At 50.1% G+C, this 19,116-nt stretch overlaps 2 protein-coding genes across 9 annotated transcripts in view; both read left to right on the top strand.

Moving 5' to 3' along the window:
- The window catches only part of Htr2b (5-hydroxytryptamine receptor 2B), a 748,006-nt gene that overhangs the window by 426,695 nt on the left and 302,195 nt on the right, over positions 1–19,116 (top strand). The gene's annotated exons all lie outside the window — the stretch shown is intronic.
- On the top strand, positions 10,717–16,324 carry Nmur1 (neuromedin U receptor 1). Its single transcript, XM_050123178.1, has 3 exons — positions 10,717–10,815; positions 14,697–15,588; positions 15,939–16,324. The coding sequence occupies exons 1-3, from the start codon at positions 10,717–10,719 to the stop codon at positions 16,322–16,324; spliced, it is 1,377 nt and encodes a 458-aa protein (XP_049979135.1).

Here is a 19,116-nt window from a genome sequence, read left to right as displayed (position 1 = left end):
GGGGGAGGGAAATGGGAGGCTGGGAGGAGGCGGAAACTTTTTTTTCCTATTCTCAATAAAAAAAAATTAAAAAAAAAGAAAACAAAAACAAACCAAAAAAAAAAAAAAGAATTGCCAGCTGGACATGGTGGTGCATGCCCTAATCCCAGCACTCAGGAGGCAGAGCAGGTGGATCTCTGTAAATTCAAGTCCAGCCAGGACGACATAGTGAGCCATTATCTCAAAACAAAACAAAACAAAACAACAGAACAACAACAAACCAACAGAAAGAAAAAAAGTAAAAAGAAAAAGGGAAAAAAAAACACATAAAAAACCAATAACAAGCCGGGCGGTGGTGGCGCACGCCTTTAATCCCAGCACTCGGGAGGCAGAAGCAGGCAGATCTCTGTGAGTTCGAGGCCAGCCTGGTCTACAAAGGGAGTTCCAGGACAGGCTCCAAAGCTACAGAGAAACCCTGTCTCGAAAAATAAAAAAAGAACTGTCTTACTTTTGACCTGTCCTTTTCCATGTTCCTTTTTGTGTCACCAAGGTTATTCCTTGTCTCTTTTTTTTCCTTGTTTCTAATAATTTTTTAAAAAGTAATAATTTAAAAAGAAGAAAAAGTTTATTTTTGCTTATAGTTTTTGTCCATGACTACTTGGCCTCTTTGTTGCGGGCCTGAGGGAAACTAGAGCATCATGGGTAAGGATGGTATATGTGGGCAGAGTGCTCACCTCAGGGTGGCCAGGAAGTAGAGAGAGACCAAGAAAGACATCTGGGACAAGAGAAAATCTCCAAGAACAAGCTTACCGTGTTTTGCTTCCTCTAGTGTCCACATCTAGATGTTTCCATAACCTTCCGGCAAAATCGTTATATTTTGTCATGGGATGAAAAGTTACAGCCTGTGTTCCAGCAAGCCAGATTTTTTTTTTTTTCGAGACAGGGTTTCTCTGTGGCTTTGGAGCCTGTCCTGGAACTAGCTCTGTAGACCAGGCTGGTCTCGAACTCACAGAGATCTGCCTGCCTCTGCCTCCCAAGTGCTGGGATTAAAGGCATGCGCCACCACCGCCCGGCTGTAATCTGTACTCTTACTGAGAACCCAAGTTCAGATTCCAGCACTCATGCCCAGCAGCTTGATATGGCCTGTAACGCAGCTTCAGGGGATCCACTCTTTCTTCTGTCCTCCACAGGTACCTTTGTGTGTGTGTGTGTGTGTGTGTGTGTGTGTGTGTGTGTGGACACACAGACACACTTAAAAATAAAGTTTTTTTTATTTATTCAACTTTTTAAAAATTTTATATGCATTGGTATGCAAGGTGTCAGATCCCCTGGAACTGGAGTTACACAGTTGTGAGCTGCCATGTGGGTGCTGGGAATTGAACCCAGGTCCTCTGGGAGAGTAGCCAGTGCTCTTAACCGCCGATCCATCTCTCCAGCCCCTAAAATAAGTTTTAAAAAAATTTAAAGGAAAGAAAAAACCATTATGATTTGGTCATGAAGTGGGCACTAAGGGCCTGAAGGGGTTGGGAGCTGAAGGCCCCAGGGGACAGATTAGCTGAGAGTGAGATTTCTGATTCAAGCAAGGACTAAGCCACAGATATTCACAGCTGGCAGCCTTAGCCCCTTAGCTTGTCTGGGAGGAATGAAGATGTTCTAAAGACACCTGTGTCCCTCCCTTTAGCCACTGCTATCAAAACAGTGTACAGGAGAAATTCGAGTTCCCCCAGGGATTTTCCTTTGTGGGAACAGGCTTGGACCCCTGGGGAAGCAGAGGAGGAACTTGTGTGCTGGGGAAATTCATTACTTTTACCCAGAGACAGAAGACTGGGACTGTGTGCTTGGTTTGACACCTCGGCCAGGACTACTTAGCTATGCATTCATGCAAATCTCTTACCTGCTATGTTAACCCTTCCTTCAGGTGCAGACCCAGAACATGGACTGAGGAAAGGGGGACACTGGATCTCTTTGTCCCTCTTCCTATTGTGGCCTCGTCAAATAATTCTCTGCATAAATTTCTTTCTGCTTTTTATTATCAATGTGACTCTTTTCTGTCAAATCTGGCTTGCTGGAGCCGGGCGGTGGTGGCGCACGCCTTTAATCCCAGCACTCGGGAGGCAGAGGCAGGCGGATCTCTGTGAGTTCGAGACCAGCCTGGTCTACAGAGCTAGTTCCAGGACAGGCTCCAAAACCACAGAGAAACCCTGTCTCAAAAAAATCAAAAAAAAAAAAAAAAAAAAAAAAGAGTACAGATTACATGCCCTTAGCCTTGGAGCCATCTCCCCAGCCCCAGCGTTTGCCAAGAATGAAAAGGCAGGAAGAATCTCAAGCGCCGCAGGGAGCAGCGGGAAAAATCCCATACACAGCAGCAGAATCAACAGGTGAAAAATACTTTTATTAAAGGAAAAGAAGTGAAGTACTAGTGCATGCACACACACACACACACACACACACACACACACACACACACGGGGAGGGGGGGAAGATCACCATCTTTGTAGAGCAGGGTAAGAGAAATCGGGTTCAAAGTTGAATCGCTCCTCGAGGGCTGGGATCTTTAAGGGTCTTGGATGGTCTGGAATATGTTCCCCTCCCTCTAATTTAGACTAAGAAAAGAAAGCTGATGGGTGAACAATTCTGGGTGAACAGAGCCAAATCAGGCCTTGAGTTTATCAACCTGCCTACATTGGTTTGCTGTTAGGGGGCTCCAGAATGGCAGAGGAAATGCCCACCAGGCATTTTTGGTTTTTGTTTTATTTGAGACAGGACTTCTCTTTGTAGCACTGGCTGTCCTGGAACTTGCTCTATAGATCAGGCTGGCCTTGAATTTAGAGATCCTCCTGCCTCTGCCTCCTGAGTGTTAGGATTAAAACGTGTGCCACCACCGTCCATTTTGTTTTGAAATATCATCTCACAGTATAGATCTGGCTGGCCTGGACCTCACTGTGTAGACCAGGCTGTCTCATGCTTTTGTTAATCCTCTATCTCTAGTCTCACATATGCTGAGATTGTGTGGGTCCCTGAGCTCAGATGTAACAATTAGTTCTTGTGTGTTAATGGAACATGCAATCCTCAGACCACATGAGTATACATACTTAGTGATAAGAGAATGTTTTCCCTTATAGTCGTCAGGTTTCAGTGGGGCAAGTGGTTCAACACAGATGGGTTCTGGGGGAATAAGACATTTATTGGAAGACTTAACTAATACCATGGATGGGTAGATAGAGAGGCAACAGCTTGGGCAGGGGCTCTCAAGTACACCCCCACCCAGAGAGCATAATGGGGGTCTCCAAAGAGATACAGAGCCCACTTGGTAATAGTGGAAATCTGGTCTTATAAGTGGGAACGTTCACGGCAAGATGCAGCAGGCAGGCTTGCTGGAACTCATGAAGAATGTCTCACTGGGTCCCTGCCAGTATCCATGAGGAGGGCCTAGGGTGAAGCTGGATCCTAGCATCACATTCTTGCAACTGTCAATGTGTTGCTGGTCTACCCTTGTTTCTGGGGTGCATCTTGAGGACAGTTTCTGGTCAGCCAGCTAAAACGGTGTTTCTTCCTGTGCTCCCTCTACCCCACCTGGTGATTAGCTGTAGGGCATTGTTGACTCCATCTTGGTATGGTAATTTCCCACCTGCCTGTGCAGAAATCCTTGTGCAGCAGCTAGGTATATAAGGATTTCCCCAAGGTTGAATAAACGGCATTGGGCTGACCTCCCTTTGAATGACCCAGGTCTCTTTGTGTGTTCTTCTAATCTCGAGGTCCTTGCCCGACTCGCATACGATACAGTGGTGCGCGAACTGTACCGAGGGGGTAACACTGAATCGGGTGTTACATCAATGTCAGTTGACGAGTGAGGGGACAGTGGGACTGGAACCACCATTTACCAACATCATTGCAATTGTTGGTTCACCAGGATGATAGCATGTCTGGAATGGCAACCGTTGGGAGACTGAGGCAGAAGCGTTATGAGTTAAAGGCCAGCCTGGGCTAATTGTGAGACCCTATCCAAAACAGAATTATAAATGGAGCTTGCCGTGTGGTGCTGATACGATGGTATCTTGCATTCTGAGCCTCCTCCCCCGCAACCATAGCAACTGGGGGTAAAACAACACAGGGAAGAGAAGAAGGGAAGGGAGTGGGGGCTGGAGGGTTGATCTGTGGTTGAGAGCAGAGGATCCAGGGTCAGTTCCTAGTGAGATTTCAGCCAGCTCATAATTGACAACTCCAGCTCCAAGGGATCCAGTGCCACCTTCAGGTCTCCTTGGGTAGCTGCACACATGCACACGTGACCTCCAGACACATACACACAATCATTAAAAAGAAATACTTTTCATAAAAAATTCAAAGTGGCAAAAATGAGGGCAGGTCGATGGCTTGCTTCAGATAGCCTCAAACGGAGGAGCTGGAGAGGATCTGCCTTTAGGTGGTTCCTCAGTGCGGTCCTGATGTTGATGGCTCTGTCGGCTCCACAGAGGAAGTATCCCGTTTACAGACCACAGTCAAGTGCTCAGGCAGCCCCGGCTTCAGACTGGCTGCACACCCTCAGATGGTTTGGGACAAAGGCTATTTTTGTACTTGCAAAGTGTTTCTGTAATGCGTGTGTCGCTAAAGGGACCATGCGTTCCCAGGTGTCTGTGGGGAAGAGTACCTTCTGCGCAGCTGAACTGCTTCATGAGGGAGAGGAGTGAGGCCACGGAAGGAATCTTGCGGCTCACACGGGCCAATGGGGGCACGGAGGAGACTCGGAGTGTTTCGGTGCCGGAATGTATTCTGCTTTCTATCCTTTCAGGTCATTCGGTTCGGACTGTGGCTAGAGCTAAGTAGGAATGAGTTCTCAACCTGGGCTAATGCTGCGTGTCCCTCGGCCAAACGCCAGCCTTGGAGTGGTCACCAGGGAGCACGGATGCCAAGCAGAGAGGAGGGGAGCAGTGAGGATAGGAACTGTTGTGGGCCCCTTGCTCCTCACCCTGGGCCTCAGAAGCGCAAGTTGTGGTAGGTGTGACCTCAGGGAGGTTGTGGCAAGGCAAGTGATCTGTGTGCCTTAGTTTATCTGGCTTGATCTTGTCTAGTGGTGGGATCTAGAAAGGCCTCGGCCCGAGACAGGCGAGCGGTAGAACACAGGAAGCAAGCCTGGGGTGGTGATGTCCCCACAGAAGTACAGTTCCCTGGCTGGAGAGGTGATGTAGCCGTTAAGAGCCTTTGCCCTCCTTCCAGAGGACCTGAGTTCAGTGCCCTGCGCTTGGGGCTGGTGATCCACAGTTGTTTATGTCTCCAGCTCCAGGAGCTCCTGAAGGGGGAAAAAAGCGATGTATTGATGCTACAAGAATTTACTAGTAAACTCGCTTAGAAAATGTTAAGTTACATAAAAGTAAAATTGCACTGAAGTAGCAAGCCTCTGCCAGGCAAGCAGGGTAGACAAGATCAGTATGACTGACAGCCGTTGATCAGGCCACATGCCTCAGGAAGAACGTAATTCTGCCAGGCGGGCAGGATGACCCTGGTGACAGCTGCTCCAGAAAAGACCCCCGGTCTGTCTTGGGATGACGGTGACAACCTCCCCATTTGTCCAAACAACCAAACTTTGGCATTGCTGTCCCTGGAAATCATGTTTAATTGCATGGAGTGTAAAGGGGCCAGCGCAGCTGTGTACCTGGGGGATTTCTGTTCAAGACTGGTTCCCTTTTGTGCGTTACCCAGAACTGGTCATGCGCTGTGATTAAAGAAGTTTCCCTCTGTTAATCTCTAAGTGCTTCCAGCACTCGGGAGGCAGAGGCAGGCGGATCTCTGTGAGTTCAAGGCCAGCCTGGTCTACAAGAGCTAGTGCCAGGACAGGCTCCAAAGCTACAGAGAAACCCTGTCTCGAAAAACTAAAAAAAAAAAAAAACTCAAAGTGCTTGAAGTGATTTCTAACTGGGAAGGCATATTTTAAACCAATCCAGAACCCTTTCCAGGCCCCAGTGGGCACCAGCACACACTTGGCTGGCACTCACATAGACACAGACACATCGCTAAAAATCAACTAAATCTTCAAAACAAACAAAACCTCACGATTGTCGCCTCAAAGGGAATAAGAGATAGTTTATTCTGGAGCCAAATAAGAGAGGCCGTGGCCCAGAAACACAGATTCGGGTCATCCCAATTTATGTCCCAATGTGGTAACAGTTTCACAGAGTTTTTATAGACTAGAACAAAGAGCCATAAGTCAAGATATTTTCCACAGACAGCACTTGGAACATCAAGTGGCCAAGTCACAGAAAGGCGGGGGACTCTCGGCCACAGGCCTCTTAGGCTATCTGATGGCGCTCTCGGACTTCTGGCTGGACTCTCTGTACGTTCCCAAGGATTCACCTAATGGTCACAAAAATGTTAGGTCACACACAGGGGAAGGCAGTAAGAGGCATAAGTGGCTATTAAGAGGCTGTCAGAGATAATGAGACCCCAGCCTTGCCACCACAGTCTGTCCTCTCAGCTCTCCTGTTCTCTGCCGTGCAGGAGGCTTGGGATAAGGTGGAGTCGTTTTTGTTTTTGTTTTTTTTTTGGTTGTTGTTGTCCCCCCCACCCCCCAGGAACTTCTGTTTTTATAGTGGAAGCCTGTCATTCTCTCAGTACTGAGGAGGCTGAGAGAAGAGGATCATGAGTTCCAGGCCAGTGAGCTACACACGAGACTGGTCCCAAAACACACACCCACATCTACATGTTACATATATATATATTACAGCAAAACACACACCCACGTCTACATGTTACAGATATATTACAGCAAAACACACACCCACATCTACATGTTACAGATATATTACAGAAGGAACAAACAGTGACTCTTGACGTTCCATGCGTGTGTAACGTGGGAGTTCACATGTCATGGCACATGTGTAGAGCGTGTTACGATGGTCAGACAAGAGCTGCAGTGGTTGGTCTGGAAGAAAGTTACACACAATTCATACCACCCTTCAGAAGTTAGGTTTCTTAGAATGAAAGGACTTCACGGCCCTGACTGGGCCTTGAAGAGGGAGGGAGAGCGTTAGACAGAAACAGCGCAATGTTTGGAGAATCTGACACAGTAGGATCTTAAAGGGGTGGCGAGGTTTTGCTTTAAAGCCTGGAGAGAGAGTTGGGCATGGTGGTATATGCCTTTAATCCCATCCCTCGGGAGGCAGGAGGATCTTGATAAGGCCAGCCTAGTTTGTATAGTGAGTTCCAGGCCAGCTAAGGCTACACAGTGAGACCCTGTCTCAAAACAATTAAAGAAAGCTGGACACGCACATCATTAATAGTGGCGATACTGGGAGAGATGGCGCAGAAGTTAAGAGGACCCAGGTTCAGTTCTTAGAACCCCATATGACAGTTTGCAAGTGTCTTAAACTCCAATTCCAGGAGATCTGATTCTCTCTTCTGAACACTCTTGTGGTGTGCAGGTGACGTACACCGATAAGCATAAAATAGAAATAAACCTTTAAAATGAAACAAAGCATCAAGTGGGAATGAAGGGCTGGAAAGATAACTCAGTGGGCTAAGGTTATACCCTATAGCATAGAGACCTAAGCTGGAATCTTTACACCCCACATATATGCCTGGAGAGACAGACAGACAGACAGACACAAAGAGTGTGCATGTGTGTGGGGAGACAACAACACATCTGACATGAGAAGGATCCCTGGTGAGGGGAGGCTGGAGAAGCCTCAGCAAATCCTTCCTGAGAGGGCTCCTGACCAAACCCCTAAACAAAGGAGAGAGCTGACGTTTTACCACCTTTTAGGGGTGGCGGTAAGTTTCACATCCTGTGCTTTATGACCCAGCATAGCCTATGTGTCAAAAAACATGGAGGATTCCAGGACAGGCCCCAAAGCTACAGAAAAACCCTGTCTCAAAAACCAAACCAGACCAAACCAGACCAAACCAAACCAAAAAACAAAAACCAAAAAGACATGGGGGAACCAGATACCATAGAATCTGGGGGTGAAGGCACTGCAGTTAAGCCAAGGCACAGGCAGCCTCTTAATCCTCTGCCCCAGAGGAATCTGGGGTATAGGGGTGCGGGAACATGGGGCATGGCCTGACTTGGGCTGTGTGATCCGGTCTAAGCTCATTCTAACAGAGGTCAGAGAATAACTTTTGGGATTTCTCTTCTGCCGCCTTCCAAGGATCCAGCTCAAGTTGTGAGGTTTGTACCCCAAGCACTTTTATCAAGCAAGCCCTCTCACTGGGTCCTGACATTCTTTTTAAACTGAAAACAAAAAGAAAAAAACAAACAAAACCAAACAAAAACACATGCGAGAAGCCAGCCTGGTCTCCTCTCACAGAGAATCCCTGTTTACATCAGATCCTGTCTCCTTAGAGGAGCAGCGGGTTCCAAAACTGAGGCTGTGGAATGCGCATGGACCAGGCCAAGCCGACCAGGTCTCTTCCCACCCACCCTGCCAGGGGGTGGCTTAAGTCTAAGAGGGGAAGGAAGGGCATATGGTCTGTCTACACGCTTGTGGATCTGCTCTCTCTCACAGCCTTGCTGGTGAGGACCCTCCTGCCCCGGCAATGGATGACACCCAGAACAGGGTAGCAGGCAGAAGCTGGAGTCCACCTAGGGTCTTGGGCCCTAGGCTGGGAGGGAGGAGTGTGGGTCTCGCTGAGAATCCTTCTGACCTAACAAAGGTCTGTTAAAGCAGGCCATGGGTCCCTTTGTTTATGGTGTGTCCAAATAAACACACTTGAGAACTTCCTATGAAGACATTGCTGAGAAAGTCGCAAGCAGCCGTTGGCCTACGTGTGGATGGTCACTGGGTTCCTGCCGTCTGCCTCCGTGTCCTTCATCGTCTCTTTCCCTACAGCTTTTCCCACATCACTCTTCTCTGGGAACGAAGAGAGAAAACCTTTGGGTTCTTTCCTTGCCTTGGAAGAAAAATATTAAAACTCACTTCCTGCCAGGCATGGTGGCGCACGCCTTTAATCTCAGCACTAAGGAGGCAGACGCAGGTCTCTGGGATTTAAAGCTAACCTGGTCTACATAGCAAATTCCAGACCCTGTCTAAGCAAACAAAAATAATTCATCCAAATACGTCCTTTGTGTTCGGGAAATGTACCAAGATTTTGAGATAAGCGCTCACATTTATCTGAAAACCAGTTAGGAAATGACTGGTCTCCATTTAGCCACTCCTCACAAACCTAGAAGAACCTGTTGTCACCCAGCTTTTTATACGAGAAAACCGAGTCACAGGAAATCTAAGTAGCCTGTAAAAATGAAAGAAGCTAAAACTTATCTCAGGGCCTCTTAGAGCCAAGATTGCATGATGAAGCCCATTGGAAGATGCCAAGCTCCAGCTAGGGAACTTGAGGGCCTGGCTTCAGTTCCTAACATTCCTATGGTGGCTCACACCGAGTCTAACTCCAGTTCCAGAGGATCTGATGCCCTCTTCTTGCCTCACATCACACGGGGGGGCGGGTAGGGGGGGGTAGGTGGGGTGGAGTTCCTTAGCACATCAGCTGTGGTGGTGGACACCTGTAATCCCTGCACTGTGAGGCTAAGGCAGGAGGACCAGACGTTCAAGATCAGCCTGGACCATATAGTGAGTCCCTGGCTTGTCCTCACACAGGAGCTGCCTCTGAGCCAAGTAAAAGAGTACCAGGCTAGCGATGGAAGAAGAGCTAGAAACAACGCTCAGACAGGGCAGTTCTAGGGAAGATGGGCAGAAATGTGCACAGAATTCTCCTCTCCTCTTGTCTTCTCTCATCTCACCTCTCTCTCTCTCTCTCTCTCTCTCTCTCTCTCTCCATTCCTCTCTTCATTCTTCCTGTGATGCCACCATAGCCACCCACCATTCTCTGACGTGGGTGTCTTTGATGACACCTTGAGACCCCAGGCAGCAAGGACAGCTGTAGCTCTTCATGACTGTTAGGCCCCGGGCTATCTGTCTGGAGGTAGAATCCCATCAGGAAAGGCAACTGTTTTCCTCCACTCCAGAAGGCCAGCAGCCCTGGCCCCATGTACCATACCTGGCAAGGGTACAGAGGCAGGATGTGATTTTCATCTTGGCATAATATAAAAAGTTAAAAGACTCAAGACTGGAAAAAAGAAGTTAAAGGACCTAAGCCAGACACAGCAAATCCCTGTGGACAAACAGGATCCTGAGGCCTGGTCAGGGGTTAGGGTAGGGGGCTGGGGTGGGATTTTATCCCAAAGTCTCACCTGGATTGGGACTTTGGGCACTCATGTGTGGGAAGACCCCAAAGGGGGCTTCTAGGATGCACACACCTGAGGTCGGCTGCATGGAAAAACTGATGGACTCGAGGGTGGCCACACTGCCCTGGATGAGCAGGGCACCAGGGAAGCCTCGTGGGTACCCGGTCAGAGCTCACCATGAAGTCCCTGGAATACAGAGATCCTGGTGTTCTCTACTTACCCTGTTGTGAGATCCCAAATGTCCTCCCACTTCAAGTGGGGTTAGGCCTAGTGTGCACACTGAGCCCCAAGAGCGGTAAGGGGCTCACTCCCTATCCCCTCCAGCTTGGAGGGGTATAGTTTTTGTTTTTCTAGTTTGTCTGTCTGTCTGTCTATCTATCATCTGTCTGTTTGTTTATTGAGTTTTTATGAGGCAGGGTTTCTCTGTGTAGGCCTGGCTGTTCTGGAACTCTGTTTGTAGACCATGCTAGCCTGAAACTCAGAAACCTACCCGCCTCTGCCTCCTGAGTGCTGGGATTAAAGGGGCAGGGTGGGGAGCAGGGTACAGGTACAGCACAGATATACGCCTCATGGTCCTCATGTGCCCAGGGCCAACCAATCCTGGTGCCTCCATCTTCAGGAAAGGCAGAGGTCTCCCTGGAGATCTCCTCAGCCGGAGGTCTCCTCAGGTGAGGTCTCTACCATATAGTCACAGATTCCTTCATTTTTGGGTTTTCCTTTCTGCCCCCATCTGGGAACTTTGCCCTTCTAGATCCTACTCAGTGCAGCTCCAAGAAGCTCTGAAACCCCAACGGCTTCTGGAATCTTCTGGGAATTCTGAGCAATCCACCATTTCTCAAGTATTCAACTCTAAACGTGTTTTAAAAAATACCTTAAGATTTAGGGACCAAAGAGATGGCTCAGCAGTTAACAGCAATGACTGCTCTACCAAAGGACCCAGGTTCAACTCCCAGCAACCATAACTTACAGCTGTCTGTGACTCCAGTTCCAGGGGACCCAACACCCTCGCCCAGACACACATGCGGGCAAAACACCAATGCATATTTTAAAAACTTGAAGATTTATTTATTGTATGTCTATGAGTGTTTTGCCTTCATGTATGTATTGTACCATGTGTGTGCCTGTTGCTTGAGGAGGACAGGAGAGGGCATCTGGTAACCAGGAACTGGAATTCCGGGTGGTTGTAAGCCCTGTGTGGGTGCTGGGAACCGAATTCTGGTCCGCTGCAAAACCAAGTGCTCTTCACCACTGAGGCATCTTTCTCTCCAGCTTTTCCTCAAGGGCCTTAGCCCGTGGTCCTGCTTAGGTCTCACCATGTTCCTGAGAGACGGGCTAGTTTTGCCATCTTACCAGCTAGGAAGTTGGGCCTGGAGTGGGAAGGGATTTAACTGAGGCCACATAGCCAGGGTGGTAGGGAATGAAGACTCCCTCCAGGTCTCATTGCAAAGTGTGCGATCAGTGTGGCACGGCCTTCCTTTGCCGTCCCTCTTTAGGGGAGTGGGTGGGTTTCTATGAGTGTAGCCAGACCTTCATCTCCAACCCAGAGTTGGCTCAGACCCTCCTGCTCTCTCTCTCTTGGCCCTAGCCTGGTACAGGCCTAGCTGGGTGGAGGCAGGCAACACCAGAGAATCGAAGCTTCTGAGCTGTCCCCATAACCAGACTGCAGAGCAGACTTTCCCTCAATAGTCTCAAGTTCAGACCCAGACCAGAGCGCTCTGGGCAGAGTATGAACCGGTCTGCTCTCATGGGAACTCATGACCCTTCTTTTCAGGGCTGCCCTTGTAGCGTGATGGCTGCAGATGTGGGGAAACGACACAGCCAGCAGTAGCAGTCTTGACGGGGATGAGCCGAGCCATCTGTCTTCGGTAAGGCAGGGACTGTGGTGCTGAGCCTGGTCACTCATCTGTCACAGCAGCCGCCTTTCTCCTGAAGTCCTTAGCCCTGGTTGGTCCATCTGCAGCTGAGTAGACCGCTCTCAAAATTCTTTCTCCTGGGATTCTCAGGAACAAGGGTACCAGAGTTTCCCACAATCTCTCTATGCCAGGACTGTTTACAGATGGAGTTCTTAAGAAGCCAGGCATTGAGGGGGCGGGGCAAAGGGAGCCTTGGCATGAATGAGAAGGTTCTAGGAATCTGGGGGAGCATTGGAGACAGAAATGCAGAGGGTGAGTGAGGAGTTTGACACCAGACTGAGTCTCATGTGTCCTTTTGGGTGAAGAAGTGGGTCACAGCGAGGCTCAGGAAAAGGACCGGTGTGAGAGACAGTGCAGGCTGAATCAAGGGAGATTTCCTTGAAGGATACCCGTGCCGGGCACTGGGACTGGAGGCCCCTAATGTGACTGTGTGTACTGGGGGAACTGATAGCCTGTGAGTGTAAGAGTGTTAGCGGGATGAGATCTTAGGGCTACTGACTTTCAGGGGCTGAAGAGGTATGTATGGAGGCTGAAAATGGGGGGGGCAGAAAGAATTGGGGAACATGAAACAAAGAGTTATGTTAAAGCCAGCATAGTGCAGGTTGGTGGGCAGAGCATGGCAGGTCCCAAGGTCTTCCTCTCTCAGGCTCATTTTTCTCACATGTAAAATGGGATTGTTGTGAAGGCTGCGGGGGGCGGGGAGACAAAAAAAAAAAAAAAGACACCGGAACAACTATTTCGGTTTGGATGCAGGTAGGGTCCCGGGGTGAATGGTCCGAAGTACTTCTAGCTGCGGGTGTCAGCATTGCCCCCTAGTGGCGATCTTGCTAACAACAGGCAGAGCCACTGGGCTGGCGAGGAGGGCGGCAGCTGTCAAGTCGCCCGCAGCTCAGCATCTGTCTGTCTGTCGGTGGGAGCCAGGGCACAGCCAGGACCTCTAGGGCAGAAGGCATGGTAGGTGAGCGGGACTGCCGGCTCTGGTCAGTGTGTTGCGGTCCGACAGGAGCGGGTGGGGGTGAGATGGGTGGAAACACTGTGGGGCACTTGGGGGTTGAGGGGGAGATCACTCAGCCAACCGTGTGTTATTTCTGTCATTTTTCTGATTCTGGTCGTCCCAACGCTGTTGGCTGCCACCAGTGACCCTTCCTCTGGATCATGAGGCATCTTTTTTGGTTTTGGTTTTTGTTTTTCGAGACAGGGTTTCTCTGTAGCTTTGGCACCTGTCCTGGAACTAGATCTTGTAGACCAGATCTGGCCTCAAACTCACAGAGATCCGTCTGCCTCTGCCTCCCGAGTGCTGGGATTAAAGACATGTGCCACCACAGCCCTGCGAGGCATCTTTTTTGAACCCGGGCTGTCACCTGCCCATTCCCAGATTCTCTCTTGGTGAGAGTTCTGAGTAGCTAGAACTCCAGGTGGAGTAGGTGCCGAGAATGTCAGATAGACTGGGAATGATTCAAAGGACAGAAAACAGAACCAATTTGGGGCCAAAGTACAGCTTTTAGCCTTTTCACTCCTTCCCTTGATCCCTAAGGTGGCTTTCTCTCCACACCAAGGTCACCACAGCTTTCTGTACATCAGGCCTGCCCTTTGTGGATTAAAGACCTGGAGTTGGGGAGGTCAGCTCTGCCCCGCAGTTGCTTCAGAACCCTGGCTCTTCAAGCAATGCTGCGGTTGTACCCAGTCTTCTGATATTCCCACCGAGTGGCTCTCCTGAAGTCCTTCTTGAAGGGAGACACCTGCCAGGCGACGGTGGCACACATTTAATCCCAGCACTCGGGAGGCAGAAGTAGACAGAGCTCTGTGAGTTCAAGGCCAGCCTGGTCTACAGAGTGAGTTCCAGGACATCCAGGGCTGTTATATTGAGAAAAAAGGGGGGAGGGGATGCCCAAAGGAGACGGTCAAACCTTGGAAGAATCTGTCGTTTATTCAAAGGTTTCAGTAGACTGTGATTTTCCAAGTAAAAAGCCAAGCATCATTTAAAAATGATTACAGTTATTTGTGTGTGCATGAACGTGTGTGTGTGAGTGTATGTGTGTGCTTGCGTATGTGCGGGTGTGTATGTGTGCGTGCACGTGTGTGCATGTGTATGTGTGTGCATGTGTATGTGTGTGTGCATGTGTGTGTGTGTGCGCGTGTGTGTGTGCGTGTGTCCTGGCGTGTGTGTAGAGGTTAGTTGAAAACTTGCTGGAGTTGTTTTGTTCCTTCTCTTGTGTAGTTCCTGGGGCTGAACTCAGGCCACCAGGCCTGGGGGAAAGTTTGTTTACCTGTTAAGCCATCTCACTGGCCCCAATTTTATTTATTTTTTGTTTTGGTTTTCGAGACAGGGTTTCTCTGTGTAGCCCAGGCTGTCCTGGAACTCATTTTATAGATCAGGCTGGCCTCGAACTCACAGAGATCCGTCTGCCTCTGCCTCCCAAGTGCTGGGATGGGCATAAGCCACCACTGCCCGGCCTATTTTATCATTTGAAAGGCTCACACTTTTAGTATCCCGCGGTTGTAATGCACTTTGCAGTAGGGGCGGCAGGTGTTCTCAGAGGTGCTTGAATAGCAGCCTGTCCTCTTCAGTGTGATGAGTTAGGACGGAGCTAGGACACTTAAAGGACTTATGAGCATCTTTCCCCTTCATCCCACAGACTCCTTCCTGCCTCAACTGTTCCATCTCTCCTGGAGAGCTGTCCCCAAATGGTTCCAGGAGCCCCCTGTTCTGCAATGGCAGTGAGGCCCAGGGAAACTTTGAGCCTGAGGACTTGAACCTGACAGATGAGGCCCTGAGGCTGAAGTACTTGGGGCCACAGCAGATGGCGCTGTTCGTGCCCATCTGTGCCATGTACCTGCTGATCTTTGTGGTGGGCACCGTGGGCAACGGGCTGACCTGCACTGTTATCCTGCGCCACAAGGCCATGGGCACGCCCACCAACTTCTACCTTCTCAGCCTCGCTGTGTCTGACTTGCTGGTGCTCCTGGTGGGCCTGCCCCTGGAGCTTTATGAGATGCAGCACAATTACCCGTTCCAGCTGGGGGCGAGCGGCTGCTACTTCCGAACGCTGCTCTTTGAGACCGTCTGCCTGGCTTCAGTGCTTAACGTTACAGCCCTGAGCGTGGAGCGCTATGTGGCCGTGGTGCACCCACTCCAAGCTAAGTCTGTGATGACACGGACCCACGTGCGCCGCATGTTGGGGGCCATCTGGATCCTTGCCATGCTTTTCTCTCTGCCTAACACCAGTCTCCACGGCCTCAAGCAGCTCTATGTGCCCTGTCGGGGTCTGGTGCCTGACTCAACTGTGTGTACGTTGGTGCGCCCCCGACTCTTTTACAACTTGGTGATCCAGATCACCACCCTGCTCTTCTTCTGCCTGCCCATGGTCACCATCAGTGTGCTGTACCTGCTCATTGGGCTGCAGCTGCGGAGGGAGAGGATGCTGCAAGAGGAGGTCAAAGGCAGGAAAACGGCAGCGGCCCGGAAGACCTGCAACAGACGGCTTCCGCGTCGAGAAAGGGGCCGGAGACAGGTGACCAAGATGCTATGTAAGTGTCGTTGGTGAGGAAGGAGTCGAGCCTCCTTGGGTCTGGGGAAGGAGTTGAGCTTCTGGATTTTGGAAGCTGGTCTTAGGTCCGCAGTACTTCTTCCCAGATCTCCTTTTTTCTTCTTCTGAGACAGGGTTTCTCTGTGTAATCCTGGCAATCCTGGAACTTGCTATGTGACCACGCTGGCCTCGAACTCAGAGATTCACCTGCCTCTGCCTCCCGAGTGCTGGGACTAAAGGCACGTGCTACCGTGGCCAGGCTTTCCTGTCCACTTTTGAACAATGGGAGGATAGTGAGCGGGAGAAGCAAATGCTAAGTGAAACGCAAGCTTCTCTTCTCTGTTCCTGCAGTTGCGCTGGTTGTGGTGTTTGGCATCTGCTGGGCTCCGTTTCATGCAGAGCGCCTCATGTGGAGCTTGGTGCCCGACTGGACCGACGACTTACTCCTGGCCTTCCAGTTTGTGCACATTATATCTGGCGTCTTCTTCTACCTCGGCTCAGCAGCCAACCCAGTGCTCTACAGCCTCATGTCCAGTCGCTTCCGGGAGAACTTCCGGCAAGCTCTGGGCCTGGGAACCCAATGCCGTCGCCGCCGTCGCCAACACTGCCATAGCTCCCACAACCTCAGCAAGCTGACCACAGGTAGCACCTGTGACATGGGTTCCCGGAACAGCAGGACTGGACCCCTAGCTGAGAACAGGGATCCTGGGTTTCACCAAGAGATGGAACTCTCCTGAGTAAAATCGCAAAGGAGGCTCACCCCCTGGGCCAGACGGCCCCACACAGTCTGGGGATGAGCTTGGAAAGTCGGATCAGCACCCCACTGATTTTTACCCTGCTCACATATTTGAGTGTTGAGGGAAACAGCAAGAAGAAGAGGATTGAACCCCGACTGTCAAAGACTCAAATTGAGGGTCTTTTTGACTCATTAATTAATGCTTGCTGGTTTCAGAGGACCTGAGTTCAGGTCCCAGAACCCACATGGTAGCTCACAATTGCCTGTACCTGCAGCTCTGGGTCATTTGACACCCTCTTTTGGTTCCTGAAGGCACCCACATGTACAGAGGACACATTCATTAAAAAACAACAACAAGGGGCTGGCGAGATGGCTCTGTGGTTAAGAGCATTGCCTGCTCTTCCAAAGGTCCTGAGTCCAATTCCCAGCAACCACATAGTGGCTCACAACCATCTGTAATGAGATCTGGTGCTCTCTTCTGGCCTGCAGGTTTAATAAACAACAACAACAACAACAACAACACCCTTAAATACCCACATTGAGCCAGGCACATGCTATACACCCCTCCATACCCTAGACCCCTAGCTGAATTCTCCCCCACAGAACCATCACAGCCACCGAGGCCTCAGCAATTATCTCTCCGGGGATCCCTTCTTCCTCTCAAGTTCACAGATGCTTCCACAGGGGCCTAGCTGTCATTCTGGTGACTTTTGAACCTCCACAGTTTCTGACCTATCTTTCCCCCAAGCTCTTGACTACACTTGGGACCATCTTCTCACCATGGCCCTGAAATCTGATGCCAGGTGTCAGGGTTCCCAGGGACCCTGGGGACCTGGGTCTAAACACCTTTGTCACCGACTTGTTGCCTCGTGGCATTGGGCGAGCCGTCTCGCCTTTGGTTCCTTGTTTGCACCGCGGAGGTGTGCTGAGGTGTCACCCTTTGATGCTAGCTGTGCTTCATCTGCGTGCACAAAGGCCAACCATGGCTTCACCCGACCCGAATCACTACCAAACCCTGCTTGCCCCCTGACCTCTGCGTGCTCCTGCCCCAAGCTGTCCAGCGCAGGTCCTTTGCTGGTCTTGGAGCAGCTAGGGCCGACCTGTGCACACTGCATTCCCTTGCCTGTTGCCTTGCTCACCTGCAGACAGGATGATCTGGCAGCCCCCGCTGAACAAAGTACTGATGCTGTTAGCCGGGCGATCTCTGAAGGAAGAAACCTGGGCTAACCAAGGACCAGAAGTGGCCGTGCAGAGACAGACAGTGTGTTGGGAGAGGGAACCTCAGTGGAGGAGTTACATCCATCCGACTGGCCTGTGGACGTGTCTGCGGGACATTTTCATGATGATTGATGTGGCAGGGCCCAGTCCACTGTGGGTGGTGCCACTCCTGGGCAAGAGGTCCTAGGTTGTCTAAGAAAACAAGCTGGGGACTGGAGAGATGGCTCAGAGGTTAAGAGCACTGGCTGTTCTTCCAGAGGTCCTGAGTTCAATTCACAGAAACCACACAGTGGCTCACAACCATTATAATGAGATCTGACGTCAACACTGTATACATAATAAATAAATTAATTAATTAAAAAAAAGCTGAGCAAGCTATGGGGGAGAAGCCAGTCAACCCAATTTTCCCATGGCTTCTGCTCCAGTTCCTGCTCTTGGTTTCCCGTGGTGATGGACAGTAAGCTGAAATAAACTCTTTTCCTCCCCAGTTGTCTCTAGTCAGTGTTTTCATCACAGAACAAAATGCAAATGAGGACACGCAGGTCTGCTAAAGGGACTGGGGGTCAGGGACAATACTTGAAATTCCACACCATTCTGAACTTCAGCGACAACCTGGTGCTCAGGAGGGACCCCATGAATGGACGGACTGTGTCCTGCGGCAAGCTGCTGGGTCTTGTTCTGAGAGCCCTGGTGTCCACAGTTAGGGGCTGCACAGGAACCCTATAGACAGACTGCTAAGTGGTGCCCTAGGTTCCTGGCCTGTGCTGTGGAGGAGATGGCAGCAGGTGGCTTCACGAGTCAGTTTCACATCGCCGTGACAATGGTTGCCAGAAACACCTTACAGGCAGGGAGCTGGGCATGGTGACACAGGGCTCTCAGCACCTTGGAAGCGATGACAGGACGGTCATGAGTTTGCAGCTAGCCTGGGCTACACAATGAAGACCAAATAAACAAATAAGATTTCTTTTGGCTCAAGGTTCCAGTCTATCATATCATATTTATAACGGCTGGCTCCATTATTTCTACCTATAGTGAGAGAGAAGGGTATGGTGAGTTTCTTATTTCAAGGTGGACAGGAAGCAGTGAAACACTGTAGAAAAGACACATTTTTTTTCCCCAGGGCATACCTCCAGTGACTTCTTACAACTTGGCCTTACCTCTAGAAGTTTCCATCCCCCTCCAGTAATACCATGAAGTTATAATTCCATCAATAGAGCACTTACGACCCAATCGTTTCCTCAAAACTCCACTTCCAAACCTAGTTTAGTTACATTGGACATGTGCACTGGGAACCAAGACTTCAACACATGAGCCTGGGGGGGGGGGTAATATCCACATCATAACAGCTGCAGATATGTTGTTTACGCATCCATACAAATAATAAACACTTACTGTAGAAAACGTGGAAATGTGGGCTGGAGAGATGGCTCAGTGGTTAAGAGCACTGGCTGCTCTTCCAGAGGTCCTGAGTTCAATTCCTAGCAACCCCATGGTGGCTCACAGCACTCTATAGTGAGATCTGGTGCCCTCTTCTGGCCTGCCAGCCTACATGCAGGAAGAACACTATATACATAA

The sequence above is a fragment of the Alexandromys fortis genome, unplaced genomic scaffold (assembly GCF_014885135.2).
Source record: "Alexandromys fortis isolate MF-2015 unplaced genomic scaffold, M_Fortis_MF-2015_v1.1 scaffold_213, whole genome shotgun sequence".
In the NCBI taxonomy this organism is placed as follows: domain Eukaryota; kingdom Metazoa; phylum Chordata; class Mammalia; order Rodentia; family Cricetidae; genus Alexandromys; species Alexandromys fortis.
The sequence above is the reverse complement of the archived record's forward strand: the minus strand, read 5'-3'. Positions and strand labels throughout refer to the sequence as shown.

Excerpts from the sequence above, each read along its gene's own strand:
- Nmur1 (XM_050123178.1), top strand. The coding sequence starts at position 10,717 with ATGGTCCTCATGTGCCCAGGGCCAACCAATCCTGGTGCCTCCATCTTC. Across the intron at positions 10,816-14,696 it reads TCAGCCGGAGGTCTCCTCAG|ACTCCTTCCTGCCTCAACTG; the intron begins GTGAGGTCTCTA and ends TTCATCCCACAG. Across the intron at positions 15,589-15,938 it reads ACAGGTGACCAAGATGCTAT|TTGCGCTGGTTGTGGTGTTT; the intron begins GTAAGTGTCGTT and ends CTGTTCCTGCAG.